Raw genomic sequence first — 20,686 nt, 5'->3', positions numbered from 1 at the left:
CCATCGCTCTGCTGGATTATATTTACCCCCATTGCTCTGCTGGGCTAGATTTACCTCCATCACTCTGCTGGATTATATTTATCCCCCATCACTCTGCTGGATTATATTTACCCCCCCATCGCTCTGCTGGGTTAGATTTACCTCCATCGCTCTGCTGGATTATATTTACCCCCATTGCTCTGCTGGGTTAGATTTACCCCCATCGCTCTGCTGGATTATATTTACCCCCATTGCTCTGCTGGGCTAGATTTACCTCCATCGCTCTGCTGGATTATATTTACCCCCATCGCTCTGCTGGATTATATTTACCCCCATCGCTCTGCTGGATTATATTTACCCCCATCACTCTGCTGGATTATATTTACCCCCCCCATCGCTCTGCTGGGCTAGATTTACCTCCATCACTCTGCTGGATTATATTTACCCCCATTGCTCTGCTGGATTATATTTATCCCCCATTGCTCTGCTGGATTATATTTACCCCCCCATCGCTCTGCTGGGTTAGATTTACCTCCATCGCTCTGCTGGATTATATTTACCCCCATTGCTCTGCTGGGTTAGATTTACCCCCATTGCTCTGCTGGATTATATTTACCCCCATCGCTCTGCTGGGTTAGATTTACCCCCATTGCTCTGCTGGGTTAGATTTACCCCCATCGCTCTGCTGGATTATATTTACCCCCATCGCTCTGCTGGATTATATTTACCCCCATCACTCTGCTGGATTATATTTATCCCCCATCACTCTGCTGGATTATATTTACCCCCCCATCGCTCTGCTGGGTTAGATTTACCTCCATCGCTCTGCTGGATTATATTTACCCCCATCGCTCTGCTGGGTTAGATTTACCCCCATCGCTCTGCTGGATTATATTTACCCCCATCACTCTGCTGGATTATATTTACCCCCATTGCTCTGCTGGGCTAGATTTACCCCCATCGCTCTGCTAGGTTAGATTTACCCCCATTGCTCTGCTGGGCTAGATTTACCCCCATTGCTCTGCTGGGTTAGATTTACCCCCATTGCTCTGCTGGGCTAGATTTACCCCCATCGCTCTGCTAGGTTAGATTTACCCCCATTGCTCTGCTGGGCTAGATTTACCCCCATCGCTCTGCTGGGCTAGATTTACCCCCATTGCTCTGCTGGGTTAGATTTACCCCCATCGCTCTGCTAGGTTAGATTTACCCCCATTGCTCTGCTGGGCTAGATTTACCCCCATTGCTCTGCTAGGTTAGATTTACCCCCATTGCTCTGCTGGGTTAGATTTACAAGCCCCCCCATCACCCTGCTGGGTTAAATATACCCCCCCACCATCGCTCTGCTGGGTTAGATTTACCCCCATTGCTCTGCTGGGTTAGATTTACAAGCCCCCCCATCACCCTGCTGGGTTAAATATACCCCCCCACCATCGCTCTGCTGGATTATATTTACCCCCATCGCTCTGCTGGGTTAGATTTACCCCCATCGCTCTGCTGGGTTAGATTTACCCCCATCGCTCTGCTGGGTTAGATTTACCCCCATCGCTCTGCTGGGTTAGATTTACCCCCATCGCTCTGCTGGGTTAGATTTACCCCCATCGCTCTGCTGGGTTAGATTTACCCCCATCGCTCTGCTGGATTAGATTTGCCCCCATCGCTCTGCTGGATTAGATTTACCCCCATCGCTCTGCTGGGTTAGATTTACCCCCATCGCTCTGCTGGGTTAGATTTACCCCCATCGCTCTGCTGGATTAGATTTGCCCCCATCGCTCTGCTGGGTTAGATTTACCCCCATCGCTCTGCTGGGTTAGATTTACCCCCATCGCTCTGCTGGATTAGATTTACCCCCATCGCTCTGCTGGATTAGATTTACCCCCATCGCTCTGCTGGGTTAGATTTACCCCCATCGCTCTGCTGGGTTAGATTTGCCCCCATCGCTCTGCTGGGTTAGATTTACCCCCATCGCTCTGCTGGGTTAGATTTGCCCCCATCGCTCTGCTGGGTTAGATTTACCCCCATCGCTCTGCTGGGTTAGATTTGCCCCCATCGCTCTGCTGGGTTAGATTTACCCCCATCGCTCTGCTGGGTTAGATTTACCCCCATCGCTCTGCTGGGTTAGATTTACCCCCATTGCTCTGCTGGGTTAGATTTACCCCCCATCGCTCTGCTGGGTTAGATTTACCCCCATCGCTCTGCTGGATTAGATTTACCCCCATCGCTCTGCTGGGTTAGATTTGCCCCCATCGCTCTGCTGGGTTAGATTTACCCCCATCGCTCTGCTGGGTTAGATTTACCCCCATCGCTCTGCTGGGTTAGATTTACCCCCATCGCTCTGCTGGGTTAGATTTACCCCCATCGCTCTGCTGGATTATATTTACCCCCATCGCTCTGCTGGGTTAGATTTACCCCCATCGCTCTGCTGCGCTAGATTTACCCCCATCGCTCTGCTGGGTTAGATTTACCCCCACATCGCTCTGCTGGTTTAGATTTACCCCCCCATCACTCTGCTGGGTTAGATTTACGCCCCCCCCCGTCGCTCTGCTGGGTTAGATTTACCCCCATCGCTCTGCTGGGTTATATTTACCCCCATCGCTCTGCTGGGTTAGATTTACCCCCATCGCTCTGCTGGGTTAGATTTACCCCCATCGCTCTGCTGGGTTAGATTTACCCCCATCGCTCTGCTGGGTTAGATTTACCCCCATCGCTCTGCTGGGTTAGATTTACCCCCCCATCACTCTGCTGGGTTAGATTTACTCCCCCCCATCGCTCTGCTGGGTTAGATTTACCCCCACATCGCTCTGCTGGTTTAGATTTACCCCCCCATCACTCTGCTGGGTTAGATTTACGCCCCCCCCCCCCGTCGCTCTGCTGGGTTATATTTACCCCATCATTCTGTTGGGTTAGATTTACCCCCCCCCCCATCGTTCTACTAGGTTATATTTACCCCCCCAACACACTACTGGGTTAGATTTACCCCCATCGTTCTGTTGGGTTAGACTTACTCCTTTCAGACACGTTATATATGCTTATAATCTCTATATAAAACAGTGCAATATTATATGCGTGCAACATCTATACATTTGCAACATGTATATATAATCTCTCTATTTGAAACAATACAATATTATATGTATACAATCTTACACATTTGCAACATGCATAGATTATATATGCATGTTGCAAATGATAAATTGTGTACAAATACTGTACTGTTTCATATAGAAAGATTATATATATACATATATTGTTGAAAATCTATCAATCTATCTGTAATCTATCTATATAAAAGAGGACATTATGTATACAATCTCTACATATTTGCGACATTATGTGTATATAAACAGTACAGTATTATATGTATATAATCTTACACATTTGCAGCATGTATACAGCTCTTCATATAAAACAACACATCATTAAATGTATATAAATCAACATATTTGCAACAATATATGTATATATAATCTCTTTATATGAATCAGTACAGTATTATATGTATACAATCTTACATATTTGCAACATGCATATATAATCTCTTTATAGAACAGGACAACATTATGTATATAATCTCTACACATTTGCGACATTATGTGAATATAAACAGTACAATGCAACCTCACACTTAAAAAGGAGACTCACCTTCTTCGCCCCTTGCTTAGCGAACTCCAGGGCCAGGTGGCGACCGATGCCTCTGCCTCCCCCGGTGATGAGCACCGTGTCCCGGCTCAGTCCCCGCAGCCTGGCCGGCAGCAGCAGCGACAGGGCTGCCTTCGCCACGTAAAAAGCCATTTGCGCCGGGAAGAGCAACAACGCAGCCAAACTCCTCCGCTCCATCTCTGGGCTCATCCTAAACAACACACACAAACCCCCCAAAAAAATACCGACCGATCCGCTCCTCGGCAGCAGCACCGAAACTTCACAGAAGTTTGCACCCCAAGAATAACTTTGTTTTTTGCCCCCCCTTCCTCCTCCTCCCTCCTCCTCAAGAGCGTGTCAATTTCCACTGGCTCTTCAATCAATTTCACTTGGTCTTTTTATGGATTTCTTTCCAGTTATTTTATTTTTCTCTCTCTCCCCCACCTCTTTCTGTTCTCCTGTCCGGGATCAGCCAGAGGTTAATCGCTGCAGAGACCAGGCAGCCACAGAAACATACATATCAATAAAATAAGCTGCAAGCATTGGTGTGTGTGTGTGTGTTCAGAAAGCCGCAGTGAGTTTTTATACAGCAGTCCATTAATCCTGATTGACGAGTCTAAAGTGTCGGGAGGGAGCTGATCTGCTCGGTACTACTGTGTGAAGCCTTGCCCTCTCTCCCTCCCCCTCCTCTTCCCTCCCTCCCTCCTGTAGTCAGCAGCAAGACGCCAGCCTCTGCACCAGAACCGCAGGCTGGCTCCCTCCCTCTCCTTCCCTTCACTCTCTTCCCTCCCATCTTTTCTCCTTCCCTCCCCTCTCCTCCTCTTTCCTTCCCTCTCTTCCCCTTTCACTTCCCCTTGCCTCTCTTCCCCTCCTCATCTCCCCTTCCCTGCTTATCTCCCCTTCCCTCCCCATCTCCCCTTCCCTCCTCATCTCCCCTTCCCTCCTCATCTCCCCTTCCCCTCACTTCCCCTCCCCTTCTGCCCCTTCCCCTCCCCTTATCCCTCCTTCCCCCTTCCCACCCTCTTTTTCCCTTCCCCTCCTCTTCCCTCCCTGCCCCTTCCCCTCCTCTTCCCTCCCCCTCCAACTCAGATACCCTGTTTGTCTTCACCGCCCCCTGCCCCCAGTTTAGGCATCTCTAAGGATGCTCAATTGACATTAAACTGAGCCTGAAAGAAGACAAGTTAACTCGCATTTATATAGCGCCTTTGGAGCTCCTTCGTGCACAGCCAATGGCTGCAAAGTGGATTGCAAATCATTTCCTGTTCTCAGAATATTTAATAAAAAATTCTCTGTTGAAAGGATGGGATCAATAAAGGTACTCAGGGCAATTTGCCATCTGGAGAGCCTGTGTCTTTAATTAAAGAGACATCACCCCCATACCTGGGGAAAGAGACACCAGGTAGCATATGCGTAGCATTGATATTGCATACAAGGAGCACAGGGATGTGTTGAAATTGTGTCACTGCGCCTGAAGATCCCGCAACTAAATATTACATTTAATCGATTGGAAGCAGTATGTGATCTGTGTAACAACAGCTTGCATTTATATAGCGCCCTTAATGTGGCAACATGTCCCAAAGCACTCCATAGATGTGTTAGCCCTGGCCAATCAACCTAACCTGCAGATCTTTAGAGTGTGGGAAGAAACCGGAGCACCCGGAGGAAACGCAGGCAGACACGGGGAGAATGTGCAGACTCTGCACAGACAGGGACCCAATCCGGGGATCAAACCGGGATCCCTGGCACTGTGAGGCAGAAGTGCTAACCACTGTGCCACCCATTAAGCAATATTTCACACTGAGCCTGATAAGAAGCTATGAGGACAGGTCAGTGAAAGCTCAGGTCAGTGAGGTAGGAGTTAGGGAGAGAGAGGAGAAGAGGTTTAAAGGAGTTCCAAGGGTTAGGTTCCAGGTAACTGAAGGTACAGCCACCAATGGTGGAGGGTGATCAAGAAGCCAGAACTGGAGGAGTGCAGAGAACTCGGTAGGGGGAGGGGCGGGGGTGGTGGGTTCGCGAAGGTGAAGAAGGGGTGCAGTTATGGAGGGATTCAAAAACAAGGGAGAGAATTCCACAGACTTTTACGTTGTTGGGAAACAGCACTCCCGGGGGCGCTCAAATGGTTAATGGGTGGTTAGCCATCTCAGCTGGGCCATAGCTTCCTGACTACTGCCTGGCAACCTGCAGGGCACTGTCATTGGCAGTCTAGGTGGCCTGGTCCTCAGTACCAGGGTGGGTAGTCACCTTTCAGCCGGAGCGTACATAGTGAGAATGTAAGACAGGCTCCCCACCACCCCCCCACCTCCCACCTCCCCGAGACATGTGGAGCGTGCAACTGGCTGCAGTATTATCTGCTCTTCACTCCTGTGTCACTGTTGTTACTCACCATTGCAAAGGGCACAGGCTTTGAAGAAGGGATGCTCATGACAGCTGCCCCCACACCCCGTCCCCCATTCAGAGCAGCTGGCATTGCTTGTAAAAGCCCGTACCTCTACCCACAGGTACACCTGTGCTTCGGATGCTAAATGTTACCCTCCCATCGCTACCACCGTCCCTCTGCACCCCATCGCTCCCCCTCCTTCTACCCCCAAACGCCCCCCCCCCCCCCCATCCCCACCCCCACCCCATCCGTCCCAAATACTTCCCGTCACCCTGCTTCATGTGGCTGGAATAGTAAAATCTTTGCCGTTTTGATTGAAGTTGGAAGCAGCCACTAGAGGGACCAGTAGAGCAGCCCTGTGCTACCCATGTTTGTGTGTATGTCTGTGGGTGTGTGTGTGCATGAGTGCATGTGTCTATACTTGTGTATGTGCAGCCGTATATATGTAGGTGTATGTGTGACTGCATGTGCGAGTGCATGTATCTGTGTACATGTGTGTGTGCGTGTGTACATGTGCACGTGTGTGTCTGTGTGTGCGAGTGTATGTGTCTGCAAACATGTGCGTGTGTACGTGAGTAGATGTGTATGTGCTTGCCCATATGTATGTGTTTGCATCTGTGTGGGTATACACCTGCTTGTGCATGTGTGTGCATGCATGCATGTGCAGGTACGTGTGCATGCGTGTGCATGTATGTGTGTGCGTGTAAGCCTCCGGCACGCTTCTCTCTTGCAGTGTTTCTTTGCCCCACCTTGCCTCTGTCTCCTGTCCTGCCCTTCCCGGTTTTCTTTCAATATGAGGAAGTGCCAAGACTCTGTCCTCTTGGTGGAGCAGCATGGCAGTGCATGTTGGCAATCATGTGTCTGGGCACCAGCTCCAGCGCCTTCTCATCGCCACCACCTCTCCTGGAGATTTCAGTATCTGACCACACTGTAGAATTTGTACATTTTCACAGATCATTTTAACCCTTCATGATGAATCTGACATGCAAGTTCAGAAACTAGCAAGTCCCGTGGGGAACTTGGAAAATCAAGGTGCGTTCTTTCACATGAATGTGTTGCAACATAAAACTATTTATCATTGAAGAGTGAGTCATGTGTTGTGTGCCAAGAAATGAGCTTTCAATCTTCCGTGAATCTAACATCCCCATTACAGAATTTGAAATTTCAAATGTATTGGTACAATTGTCCAGACTTGCATTTGTATAGCTCCTTTCCCAACGTCACAGCATCCAGAAGTGTTCTACAGTCAGTTAAGTATTTCTGGAGTGTACTCGCTGTTGTAATGTAGGAAATGCAGCAGCCAATTTGAACACAGCAAGCTCCCACAAGCAGCAATGTGATAATGTCAGTTAGTGTTCAATGTGATGTTGAGGGATGAATATTGGCCAGGACACTAGCTTCAGTCCCATGGTGGCATGCTGGCACAGTGGTTAACACTGCTACCTCATGGCTCCTGGGACCTGGATTCAATTCCGGCCTCGGGTGAAAGTCTGTGTGGATTCTGCGTGTTCTCCCCATGTCTGCGTGGGTTTCCTCTGGGTGCGCCCACAGTCTGAAAGAGGTGCGGGTTAGGTTGGTTGGCCATGCTAAATTCTCCCTTAGTATTGGGGGATGAGCAAGGCAAATAGATAGGATTATTGGGATAGGGCCTGGGTGGGATTGTTTTCAGTTCAGGCTTGATGGGTTGAATGGCCTCTTTCTGCACTGGAGGGATTCTATGATACAACGAGCTAGCTAAGGTGCTGGATGTTACTTGATGGTTAAAAGAATAAAAGTAAGAATCAACTGGGGGGGCCGGTGGGGGGGTGGGTGACGCTTCTAATGTTGGTCCTTGTTCATTTCCACTGTCATAGAATTCCTACACTGCAGGTGACGTCATTCAGCCCATCGAGTTGTCACTGACTCTCCAAGACACTAATCTTGGATTTATGCATGAACAGGACCAAGCCAACATGTGTGCCTTTAGGGAACCTTTAGCTGCAAACACAAACACCCTGCCCTGTCTTTAATATCAGGTTTTGTGTGGGCTAATTTGAACCCCGCCCTGAGCTCATTCCCCAGCCTCCCTTCCTCCACTGATTCCCCATTCCGGATCCTGCCCTGTAACCATTGCCAAGATGCCTCACAAATGGGCCAGGACACAACTTTGCTGCTGACACTTCAGGGTGTCAATTTTAACTTAACTGGCTAGGTGAGAACTCAATAAAATTGGGCAGAAATGTTTTTATTCATTCATTCATGGGACACGGATGTCGCTTGCTGGTCAGCATTTATTGTCCATCCCTAGATGGCCCTTGTTCAGATGCAGTTGAGAGTCAACCACGTTGCTGTGCCTCTGGAATCACATGTAGGCCAGACCGGGTAAGAACGGCAGATTTCCATTCCCTAAATTTGAATTCCACCATCTGCACCTTAATAATCCTGTGATTCTGTGAAATGAACCAGATGGGTTTTTCCAACAATGGTTTCATGGTCATCAGTAGATTCTTAATTCCAGATATTTTTTATTGAATTCAAATTCCACTATCTGCCAAGGGCAGACTTGAACCCGGCTCGCCAGAACATTAATTGAGTTTCTGGATTTAATAGTCCAGCAATAATACCATAGGCTTCAGAATGCTGATTCACACTCTCGCTCATGGACAGTGAATGACTGGGAGGAGAGGAGAGAGATCAGAAAGGGTTAGGGTTTGTGTTAGGATCAGAACGACTCTTACAGTGGCAACACGGCCACTTCCCACTGCGAGAGACGCTTAGGCAGGTTAGGCAGCATTCGTCAAGGAGACACCGGTCAGTTTTGACATAAAACCCTACCTGAGACTAGTCAGCGACATCAAGTGACTTCCCATCCTGCCAGATTTCTCCAGTGACCTATGTTGCAGATTTCCAGTGTCCAGTGTCAGGCAGCTTTAAGCTTCTGCTGCCCTCCACTGGGCTCTTTTCGTACCTCTGTCGACTCAGAGCCACAGTAAGAAGTCTCACAACACCAGGTTAAAGTCCAACCAGTTTATTTGATAGTAAAGTTCCTTCGTCAGGTGACACATCTGACAAATTTCCAAAAGCTTGTGAATTTGCTATCAAATAAACCGGCTGGACTTTAACCTGGTGTAGTGAGACTTCTTACTGTGTTTACACCAGTCCAACGCTGGCATCCCCACGTCATGGCACAGAACCACCTGACAGCAGTGGTTCTCAAAGCCCATAGTCCATGAGCGTCCTCCTGCTGGCGATGCAGATCAAACCCTCACACACCACCCCCCCCACAATCCAACCCCAGCACTCATTCTGCATCACACAACCCAGATCAGCTTCCCAGTGCGGGGCACGCGTGACCACAAGCACCAGTAACAACAATGTAGCTTGATAAGCAAGAGTTATGTTTGATCATTGAATCCTGCAGTGCAGGAGGACATCTTTCAGCCCATCAAGTCTGCATTGATCACAATCCCACCCAGGCCCTATCCCCTTACCCCCATGCATTTACCCTGCTAGTCCCCCTGACACTAAGGGACACTTTAGCATGGCCAATCCGCCCAACCCGCACATCTTTGGGCTGTGGGAGGAAACTGAAGCACCCAGAGGAAGCCCATGCAGACAAGGGGAGAATGTGCTCAGACAGTGACTCAAGCCTGGAATCAAACCCGGGTTCCTGGCGCTGTGAGGCAGCAGTGCTAACCACTGTGCCACTCTGCTGCCCGTTTGATGAATATAGATTTAAGATTTAAAAGGTTTCTCAGAAGAAGGTTAGCATAATTTTATAACGAATGTTAAACTATTTCAGATAAATATGTTCTCTTGTAGTGTTAATGTTTATGCATACTGACATAAAAATTAGGGACAGAATGTTACCACTCTGCCCCTGAAAACTGCTTTGCCATTCAATAAGATCATGGCTGACCTGATTTTAACCTCAACTCCATATTTCCACATATTCATCCCCTTGCTTATATCTATGTATCTATGGGCATGGTGGCACAGTGGTTAGCATTGCTCCCTCACAGTGCCAGGGATCTGAGTTTGATTCCTGGCTTTTGGGTCACTGTCTGGGAGAGTTTGCACATTCTCCCCGTGTCTGCGTGGGTTTCCTCCGGGTGCTCCAGTTTCCTCCCACACTCCAAAGATGTGCAGGTTGGGTGGATTGGCCATGCTAAATGTGCAGGGTTACAGGGATAGGGTGGAGGAGAAGGCTTGGATGCTATGCTCTTTGGAGACTTAATGGGCTGAATGGCCTCTGTCTGCACTATTGGGATTCTATTGTACCCTCTGCCTTTTGAGGAAGAGAGGAGATTTGACAGAGATATTCAAATTCATGATGAGGCTGGACAAAGTAGATCGGGAGAAACTGTTCCGGATGGTAGAAGGATCAAGAATGGGAGGGCACGGATTTAAAGTGATTTGCAAACAAAGAAAATGTGATGTTAAAAAGAATTTTTTCCATACAATGAGTGTTTGGAGTCTGGAATACACTGCCTGGAAGAGTGGGTGGAGGCAGCTTCAAGTGAAGCATTGAATAGAGCATTAGATGATTGCATGAGTAGAAACAGAATGCAGGGAGGGGTATGGGGAAAGGACATTAAGGCATGATGTTTGTTTGTAGAGCTGGTACAGACATGATGGGCCAAATGGCCTCCTTGAGCACCGTAACAATCCTATGATTCTGTGAGATGAATGGTCCCTCATTTTTAAACAGCAACCCCTAGCTCTAGATAGTTTTTCACAGTATGAAAGAGTCTAGGTGCTTATGATGTTTGGGTGCTTATGGTATTGAATAAAAAAGTGAATGCACATAAATGTTTAGGTGCAAAAACGCTGCAAAATAATTATATTTTCCAACGGTACCCATGAATTCAGATGGTTGTTTTACAATGGCAAACAGAAGTGAGTGGCAAAGGATTGATAGGTTTTCCACAGGGTCTTTTGCCCCATCTAAGGAGCCTATGAATGAACAAGGGCGAGAACCACTGTTAATGTTGGGAAATGAAGTGCATGATTTCGTTTGCAAGTGAGCGCAACTGTTACAAATTGAGGAATTATTCTGAAGTATATATGAGCTGGTTTAAGCAGCGCAGGGAGAGGAGAAGGAATCTGTGCCTGTGCACTGGGATTTTGTGAATAAACCCATATGTTAAGGAAAAGACTGGCTCCAGATTCATCCTTTACTCAACGCTTGACTTTAACACCACTGCCTCAGTGTAAAGTGGTCCTCGAGAGGTTCCAGACCTTGTCAGCAGGGGTCTGTGTTGCAGTGATAGTGGGAAAAGAAGGGAGGGTTATAAACACTGTAGAGGTTACTACAGTTCATTTATTTACATGTCTGAACAGTTTTTATCCAGCAAGTGGTGTTCCAGAGTAGTTTCAGATTAAAAACTGTTCCCTCCACATTTTTTCCGAAAGGCTCAGTTTATAAAGACATTGAAAGTGAAAAGGATTTGCGTTTGCATGGCGCCTTTTACAACCGTTAGAGCTAATTAAATCGTTTGGGAGTGTAGGCATTGTCAGAAACACAGCAACTAACTTGCACATCGCAGACTCCCCCAAACAGCACTGAGATAAAGACTGTTTTGCTGATGTTGATTGAGGGATGAAGTTTGGCCCAGACACTGGGGGAGAACTCCCTCCTGCTCCACCTCGATATATTGTCCTGCGATCTTTCACATCCCCACTTGAGAGGGCAAGAGGCAAATGTCTTTAACATCTCCCCTGAAAGGCAGTGCAGCACTCCCTCAGCATTGCACTGCAGCATCAGCAGAGATACGGAAGCAGTGACGGACAACCTCGGCTAGTGAGGGGGCCGCATGAGTGGCCCTCCTTCATCTCAGTGGGCCGCAAGATCGAAACCGGGCTTGTTCGCTAACCGTGACCCCGCGAATAAGATTAAATACATTGAATACGTGTCGAATATTTCATAACGAGTTGTTGGAAATCCTTGATCATTTATACATTAATAGGAATGTCATCAGCTTCAAGAGGTGAACACAAAATAAATATTTACACTTGACTGGACACAGTGGGGGGAGTTTTCCTGTCCCATCTGCCATGGGAATCGTAGTGGGCGGAGAGGCGGACCACACAAAGCTCTGTGAGCAATTGGTACACACATCGCTTCACTTGCCCTGGCTTTATGTGTGTATCACATCAGTCACAGCGGTAGGAAGTAAACTACAGAAATCAGTGGACTGTGGCACTTGGGCAAAGGTCAACAAAATATCTCGTGGGCCGCACTCAGAACCCAGATGGGCCGCGAGTAACTCCTGGGCTACGTGTTGTCCACCGCTGACCCAGGACCAAGACTGGCACCACAGTGGGCTACAGAATCAGTATGAGGCCATTTCCCGTGACTGATGCCACTAAACCGATCATGTTGCACCTTGCCACCCCACGTCTGGGCTGAGGGCAGGGTCAGGGTGCTGGATGCCTAAGGTCGATCATTGGAACCTTGGGCTCAGCTGGAGGACCCAGTGATCTGCTGACACTCACTGTCTTGGCTTCCACACAAAGAATCCCCCCTGGTCCTGAATGGCCCCCAGCCCCTGATGAGACCCCCACACACACTGCCTACAGCAAGGGGGTGCCATTTCCAGGAGGGGACATTACACTGGCACAACTGCCCTTAAGGAAATTTGTGAGGATGTGTTGCAGCAACCAGCAAGTGGAGATTTACTTCCCATGGACTGAGGTGGAGGAACGTTGTGCAGCCTGTCACACCCACCTGTCACCTTCCATTCCATTCCTGCACAACACACACTCTCAGATTGTGCAACAGTGCTGGAGACGGGGCCCCGGGCATGGTACAACTGGCAGGCAAACAGATTCTTAAAAGGAAAGAACAGCCTAGCAAGAGTATCCCCTTTCAACCGGAATGAGACAGCGCAGAATGAGACCACTCGGTACATTATGCCAACGCCAGCCCGTCCTTGGATAGAGCGGTCCAATCTCCAGCCTACCCATGTTATCCTTTCCAAATCTATATGGCACAGTGGTTAGCACTGCTGCCTCACAGCACCAGGGCCCAGGTTCAATTCCCGGCTTGGGTCACTGTCTGTGTGGAGTTTGCACGTTCTCCCCGTGTCTGTGTGGGTTTCCTCTGGGTGCTCTGGTTTGCTCCCACAGTCCAAAAATGTGCGGGTTAGGTGGATTGGCCATGATAAATTGCCCCTTAGTGTCAGGGAGTTTAGCTAGGGTAAATGCATGGAGTTATGGGGATAAGGCCTGGGTGGGTTAATGGTCGGTGCAGACTCGATGGGCCGAATGGCCTCTTTCTGCGATGTAGGAGTCTACGATTCAATCCTGGTTCGAGAGATCCTATCGAATGTTTCCACCAGCTTTTTGAGGTTGTGCATTCCAGATCATAGCAACCTGTTGTGTTAAATTCCCATCTAGATCTCTTGCCAACTAACTCTGTGTGTCCTCAGTTTATTTCCTTCCCCTCCTGAGGACCGGCTCACTGACTCAGTGACGGGTTGAGTGGCGGGGCAGTTTCAATCCCTCCCTTCGCTCTCGGAATTGACTCATGCTGAAGGTATTCCCGGATTCCCCTCAGGCCTAATCATTGGACAATGGATCCGGATTAAGCAACTGACATTGCACAAACCTCCTGGGTTATTGTCACGAACAAGACAGTGAAAAAGGCTCTCGTTGATATTGCATGGGCAACACTGAGTAAGCATCTTAGGGATGAATGCCAATTGGTTTCTGGCTCCAGGAAGCAGACATCATTCTCAGAGCTACCCCTTCTGTAACATGAGTCTCCCACCCTCTTACTCACTGGCTCTGTGTACAAGCTACACTTGGCATCGAAACACAGGGACCAGCAAAGAGTCTGATCTGGTCTGTGGTTGGGGAACTTCCTTTGTTAATTGATTTGTTTTTATTGCTGTCACAAGTAGGCTTACCTTAATACTGCAATTAAGTTATTGTGAAAATCCCCTAGTTGCCACATTCTGGTGGGAGAATTTAGCGTGGCCAATGCACCTAACCAGCACGTCTTTGGGAGGAAACTGGAGCATCTGAAGGAAACCCACGCAGACATGGGGAGAATGTGCAAACTCCACACAGACAGTGATCCAAGCCACAAATTGAATCACTGTGCACCGTAACACCCCTGGACTATAGATTTAGCAGGTCAGCCGCTGTTATGTCATATTTACAGCACAGAACCAGACCATTCAGCCCAACTGCTTTATGCTGTTAATGCTCCACATGAGCTTCCTGCCACTCCCTTCACCTTTGATTCCTTTCTCCCACATGTACCTATCCAACTTCCTCTGAAGCACATCTATGCTATTTGCTGTACCACATGGGCTCCATGTTCAATATCAAAGGTTCAGCACAAGGAAAGGCCATTCGGCCCATCAGCTCCATGCCAGCGTTTAAGGTTCTACCTCTTGGAGACAGGATCCTTGTGTTGTTGCCAAGCTCCTGAGTGATCTTATATCTCCATCTAGTGGCTAAAAGAAATAATGGTCCCGGCATAAAATGTGCAGCCACCTAATCCCAACGCTATATGACAGAGTGTGGTTTCATACACAAATCGCAGCTAGTGCTTACCTGAGAGTCAGCGCATCCTTCCAAATCCAGCAGCACTAAGTTGGAGACAGACCCCAGCTAGTCAGTATGCCCCAGAAATTTGTCTAACATCATTCTAACATCACTGAGTGTGAGCATTGCCTCAGTCGGTGGCCCACTGGCCTCTGACTCGCAAGGTCCTGAGTTCAGGTTCTGCTCCAGCACCAGAGTCAAGGCCAACACTCCAGCACGGTGATGAGGGTGTGCTGCACTGTCGGAGGTGCCGTCTGTCGGACGAGGCCTTCAGCCGAAACCCCATCTGCCTACTCAGGTAGAAGATCCCACGTTGCTGTTTCGAAGAAGGGCAGCAGTGTCCGGGCCAACATTCATCCCTCAACCAATAAACGGGTCATCTGCTCATGATCACAGAGCTGTTTGTGGAAGTTGGTTGTGTGCAAATTGGTTGCAGTGTTTGCTACATTGCAACAAATACATTTTTTTTTAACAGAAAAGGGATTTTATTGGCTTTGCGATGTGTAATCTCTGATTACACTGGGCCTGTCTACTAACCAAGGGAAGCTTTGCGCTCTCACAGCTGCGCAGAGGGAAGGAGATAGAGGCATTTCTCTTGGTGTAAAAGTGTCTCGACGATAGCAAGGTGCTCTGTGAACTGGGAGATGTCACCTGAATGGAGCCCTCGGTAGAAAGGTTCAGGGCAGTGAGGATCTCGACCGCCACAGGCAGAGTTGACAATGGCTCAAGCTTCAAACAAATTAGCTGCCATGCTTCTTATCCTACAGCAATGACTACACTTAACTGGCTTTTGAGCCAATCCTAGTACTGGACAGATCAGGCAAAAGCAAGATAGAAAGCATGGGAAGTCCAGATTAAACTGCACATTTCAATGCAAGAGACCTGATGGGCAAGGCAGATGTACTCAGGGTATGGATGGGTACATGATCCCTCTTCCCCCCATATCCCTTGATCTCTTCAGCCTCAAAAGTGATATCTAATTTCTTCTTTAAATCACACTATGTTTTGGCCTCAACTACTTTCTACAGCAGTGAATTCCACACATTTCCCACTCTCCGGGTGAAGAAATTCCTCCTCGCCTCAGTTTTAAAAGGTTTACCCCTTGTCCTCAAACTATGACCCCTAGTTCCGGACTCTCCCACCATTGGGAACATTCGTCCTGCATGTACCCTATCTAACCCTGTTAGAATTTTATAAGTTTCCGTGAGATCCCCTCTCACTCTTCTAAACTCCAGTGAATAGAATTCTAACTGACATAGCCTCTCCTCATATGACAGACCTACCATCCCAGGAATCATCCTGGTAAACCTTTGCTGTACTCCCTCTATAGCAAGGGCATCCTTCCTCAGATAAGGACACCAAAACCACACACAATACTCCAGGTGTGGTCTCACCAACGTCCTATACAATTGCAGCAAAACATCCCTATTCCCATACTCAAATCCTGTTGCTCCGAAGGCAAACATACCATTTGCCTTCTTTACTGCCTGCTGTACTTACTTCCAGTGACAGGATGTTTCCACTCATGGGAGAGTGTAGGACCAGAGAACATAGTCAAAAAATAAGAGTTATTCTGTGAGTTAAGACAGATTTGAGGAAGAATTTCTTCTCTCAGAGTGGTGAACCTTTGGTATTCTTTATCCCAGGAAGCTGTGAGTCTGAATCCTTGACTATTTTCAATGCTGTGATCGATAGGTTTTTAATCCACACGGGAATTAAGGCTTATGGAGATAAGGCAGGAAGGTGAACTTAGTGAGTATCAGATCAGCCATGGTCTTATTAAATGGTGGAGCAGGCTTAAGGGGCTGAATGGCCTACTCCTGTGCCCTATTTCTTCCGGTTGCTAATGTAGACCTTATAGCAGGCACAACTGTTCAGCATAGAGTCATAGAGATTGACGGCGTGGAAACAGGCCCTTTGGCCCAACTTGTCCATGCCACCCCTTTTTTAACCCCTAAACTAGTCTCAATTGCTCATGTTTGGCCCAAATCCCTCTATACCCATGTAACTGTCTAAACGCTTTTTAAAAGATAAAATTGTACCCACCTCTACTACTACCTCTGGCAACTCGTTCCAGACACTCACCACCCACTGTGTGAAAAAATTGCTCCTCTGGACCCTTTTGTATCTCTCCCCTCTCACCTTAAACCTATACCCTCTAGTTTTAGACTCTCCTATCTTTGGGAAAAGATTTTGACTATCTAGCTGATCTATGTCCCTCTTTTTTTTAGACCTCTATAAGGTCAGCCCTAAGCCTCCTATGCTCTAGAGAAAAATGTCCCAGTCGATCTAGCCTCTCCTTATAACTCAAACCATCAAGTCCTGGTAGCATCCTAGTAAGTCCTTTCTGCACTCTTTCTGGTTTATAATAGAAACCCTATTTCTATAATAGGGTGACCAGAACTATGCACAGTATTCCAAGTGTGACCTTACCAATGTCTTATACAACTTCAACAAGACGTTCTAACTCCTGTATTCAATGTTTTGACCAATGAAACCAAGCATTCTGAACGCCTTCTTCACCACTCTGTCCATCTGTGACTCCACTTTCAAGGGACTATGAACCATACCCCTAGAGCTCTTTGTTCTATAACTCTCCCAATGCCCTACCATTAATTAAGTCCTGCCCTGGTTCAATCGACCAACATGCATCACCTTGCATTTATCTAAATTAAACTCTATCTGCCATTCATCAGCCCACTGGCCCAATTGATCAAGATCCTGTTGCAATCCTAGATAACCTTCTTCATCATTAGCTGTGCCACCAATCTTGGCGTCATCTGCAAACTTACTAACCATGCCTACTAAATTCTTATCCAAATCATTAATATAAATGACAAATAACAGTGGACTTAGCACTGAGCCCTGAGCCACACCACTGGTCAGAGGTCTCCAGTTTGAAAAAAATCCCTCTATAAGGACCCTCTGTCTCCTGTCGTCAAATCAAATTTGTATCCATTTGGCTACCTCACCCTGGATCCTGTGAGATTTAACCTTATGCAACAACCTATCATGTGGTACCTTGTCAAAGGTCTTGCTAAAGTCTGTGTAGACAATATCAGCTGCACTGTCATCTACCTTCTTGGTTACCCCTTCAAAAAACTCAATCAAATTTGTGAGACATGATTTTCCACTCACAAAGCCATACTGACTATCCCTAATTAGACCTTGCATCTCTAAATGCCTATAGATCCTGTCTCCCAAAATACCTTCTAACAACTTACCCACTGCAGATATAAGGCTCACCAGTCTGTAGTTCCAAGATTTTTCTCTGCAGCCCTTCTTAAACAAAAGCATAACATTTGCCACTCTCCAATCTTCAGGCATCTCACCCATGACTATCGATGATTCAAATACCTCTGCTAGGGGACCTGCAATTTCCTCCCTAGCCTCCCATAGTGTCCTGGGATACACTTCATCAGGTTCTGGAGATTTATCTACCTTGATGCACTTTAACACTTCCAGCTCCTCCTTCTCTGTTATGCTCCTCAATACATTTATTCAACTATTTATTTCCCCAAGTTCCCTAACATCCATATACTGATGAGAAATATTCATTTAGAACCTCACCCATCTCTTGTGAATCTGCACATAGATGACCTTGTTGATCCTTAAAAGGCCCTACTCTCTCCCTAGTTACTCTTTTGCCCTTTATATATTTGTAGAAGCTCTTTGGATTCCCCTTTGCCTTATCTGCCAAAACAATATCATGTCCCCTTTTTGCCCTCCTGGTTTCTCTACTCCTACACCTTCTATAGTCTTCAAGGGATCCACTTGATCCCAGCTGTCTATGCATGTCTTGTACATCCTTCTTCTTCTTGACCACGACCTCAATATCCCGAGGCCTTCACTCTAAGAAGAATATGCCTACCCTGAACCTTGGTTAACCCACTTTTCAAAGCCTCCCACTTACCAGACATCCCTTTGCTTTCCCACTGACTCCTCCAATTAATTGTTGAAAGTTCCTGCCTGATACCATCAAAATTGGCCTTGCCCCAATTTAAAATTTTAATTTTTGGGCCAGGCCTATTATCCTCCATAGCTATCTTAAAACTAATGGAATTATGGTCACTGGTCCCAAAGTAATCCCTCACTGACACTTCTGTCACCTGCCCTTCCTTATTTCCCAAGAGGAGGTCAAGTTTTGCCCCCTCTCTGGTCGGGCCATCCACATACTGAATGAGAAATTCCTCCTGATACACTCAACAAATTTCTCTCAATCTAAGCCTGTAATACTATGGCTGTCCCAGTCAATGTTGGGAAAGTTAAAATTCCCTACTATTACCACCCTATTTTTTTTGCAGCTATTTGTAATCTCCTTACATACTTGCTCCTCAATTTTCCGCCGATTATTTGGGGCCCTATAGTACAACCCTATCAAAGTGATTTCCCCCTTCTTGTTTCTCAGTTCTACCCCTATAGACTCTGTGGATATATCCCCTCTCAGTATTGCCTTGATGTTTTCCTTAATCAAAAGTGCAACTCCCCCTCCTCTCTTACCTCCTGTTCTATCTTTCCAATAGCATCCATATCCTGGAACATTGAGTTGCCAATCCTGTCCCTCCCTTAGCCATGTTTCAGTAATTGCTATAATCTCCCAGTCCCAGGTACCCATCTATGCCCTGAGTTCATCTGCCTTGCCTGTCAGGCCTCTTGCATTGAAATAAATGCAGTTTAATCTGGACTTGCCTTGCTCTCTGTCTTGCTTTTGCCTGATCTGTCTAGTGCTAGGATTACTGACATTGCTTTTACTATTTAATGTGGTCTCATAGAAGAATCATAGAAACCCTACAGTACAGAAAGAGGCCATTCAGCCCATCAAGTCTGCACCAACCACAATCCCACCAAGGCCCTACCTCCCATATCTCTATGTATTTACCCACTAATCCCTCTACCCTACGCATTTCAGGACACTAAGGGCAATTTTAGCACGGCCAATCAACCTAACCCGCACATCTTTGGACTGTGGGAGGAAACTGGAGCACCCGGAGGAAACCCACGCAGACACAAGGAGAATGTGCAAACTCCATACAGAAAGTGATCCAAGCCAGGAATCGAATCCAGATCCCTGGAGTTGTGAAGCAGCAGTGCTAACCATTGTGCTACCGTGCCGCCCACTTTAACTTCTGTACTGTCCTCAACCTTCTCTTCTGTCTCCCTACTGCTTTGGGTCCCACCCCCAGCCAAACCAGTTTAAACCCTCCTGAGTGGCTCTAGCAAATCTCCCTGCCAGGATATTAGTCCCCCTCCATTTCAAGTGTAACCCATTGCTCTTGAACAGATCAGCCCTTCCCCAGAAGAGATCCCAATGATCCAAGAATCCAAATCCCTGTCCCCTGCACCAGCTCTCAAGCCAACACATTCATCCGTCTAATCAAGTGTTGCCGAATCACAGGATCACATCTAACAGTAGACAGAAAAAAAGAGTAAAAGGAATTGGATAACTATCTGAACAGATGAAAGAAATGCCAGGGAAAGGCTGAGGAGTAGAAACCAGCTGAGAGGGGGCAGCACGATAGTTAGCACTGCCCCTCACAGTGCCAGGGGGAATTTCTCATTCAGTATGTGGATGGCCCGACTACAGAGAGGGCAAAACCTGACCTCTCTTGGGAAATAAGGAAGGGCAGGTGACAGAAGTGTTAGTGAGGGATCACTTTGGGACTAGTGACCATAATTCCATTAGTTTTAAAATAGCTGTGGAGAATGATAGGTCTGGCCCAAAAATTAAAATTCTAAATTGGGACAAGGCCAATTTTGATAGTATCAGGCAGGAACTTCCAACAGTTAATTGGGGGAGTCAATGGTTAGATTCTTGGCTTGGGTTAGTATCTGTGCGGAATCTGTACATTCTTTCCATGTCTGCATGGGTTTCCTCCCACAATCTGAAAGATGTGCTGGTTAGCTGCATCGACCATGCTAAATCCTCCCTCAGTATACCCAAACAGGTGCCAGAGTGTGACAACTAGGGGATTTTCAGAATATGATGTGGATGTGCCGGCGTTGGACTGGGGTAAACAGTAAAAAGTCTGTCAACACCAGGTTTTAGTCCAACCGATTTATTTGATAGTAAACGCGTTTACTATCAAATAAATCGGTTGGACTAAAACCTGGTGTTGTCAGACTTTTTAACTATTTTCAGAATATGCAGTGTTAATA

At 47.2% G+C, this 20,686-nt stretch overlaps 1 protein-coding gene across 1 annotated transcript in view; it reads right to left on the bottom strand.

Moving 5' to 3' along the window:
* Nucleotides 1–4,293, bottom strand: part of LOC145360113 (short-chain dehydrogenase/reductase 3-like) — a 26,216-nt gene extending 21,923 nt beyond the window's left edge. The window contains exon 1 of the mRNA XM_080215080.1: nt 3,619–4,293. Coding sequence (XP_080071206.1) covers nt 3,619–3,825 — 207 coding nt within the window. The 5' untranslated portion in view covers nt 3,826–4,293. The remainder of the gene's footprint in view (nt 1–3,618) is intronic.
* Nucleotides 4,294–20,686: the final 16,393 nt, after the last annotated feature.

This window comes from Carcharhinus amblyrhynchos, chromosome 30, assembly GCF_965287045.1.
Source record: "Carcharhinus amblyrhynchos chromosome 30, sCarAmb.v2.hapA, whole genome shotgun sequence".
Classification (NCBI taxonomy): domain Eukaryota; kingdom Metazoa; phylum Chordata; class Chondrichthyes; order Carcharhiniformes; family Carcharhinidae; genus Carcharhinus; species Carcharhinus amblyrhynchos.
This window is presented reverse-complemented; position numbering and strand designations above follow the sequence as displayed.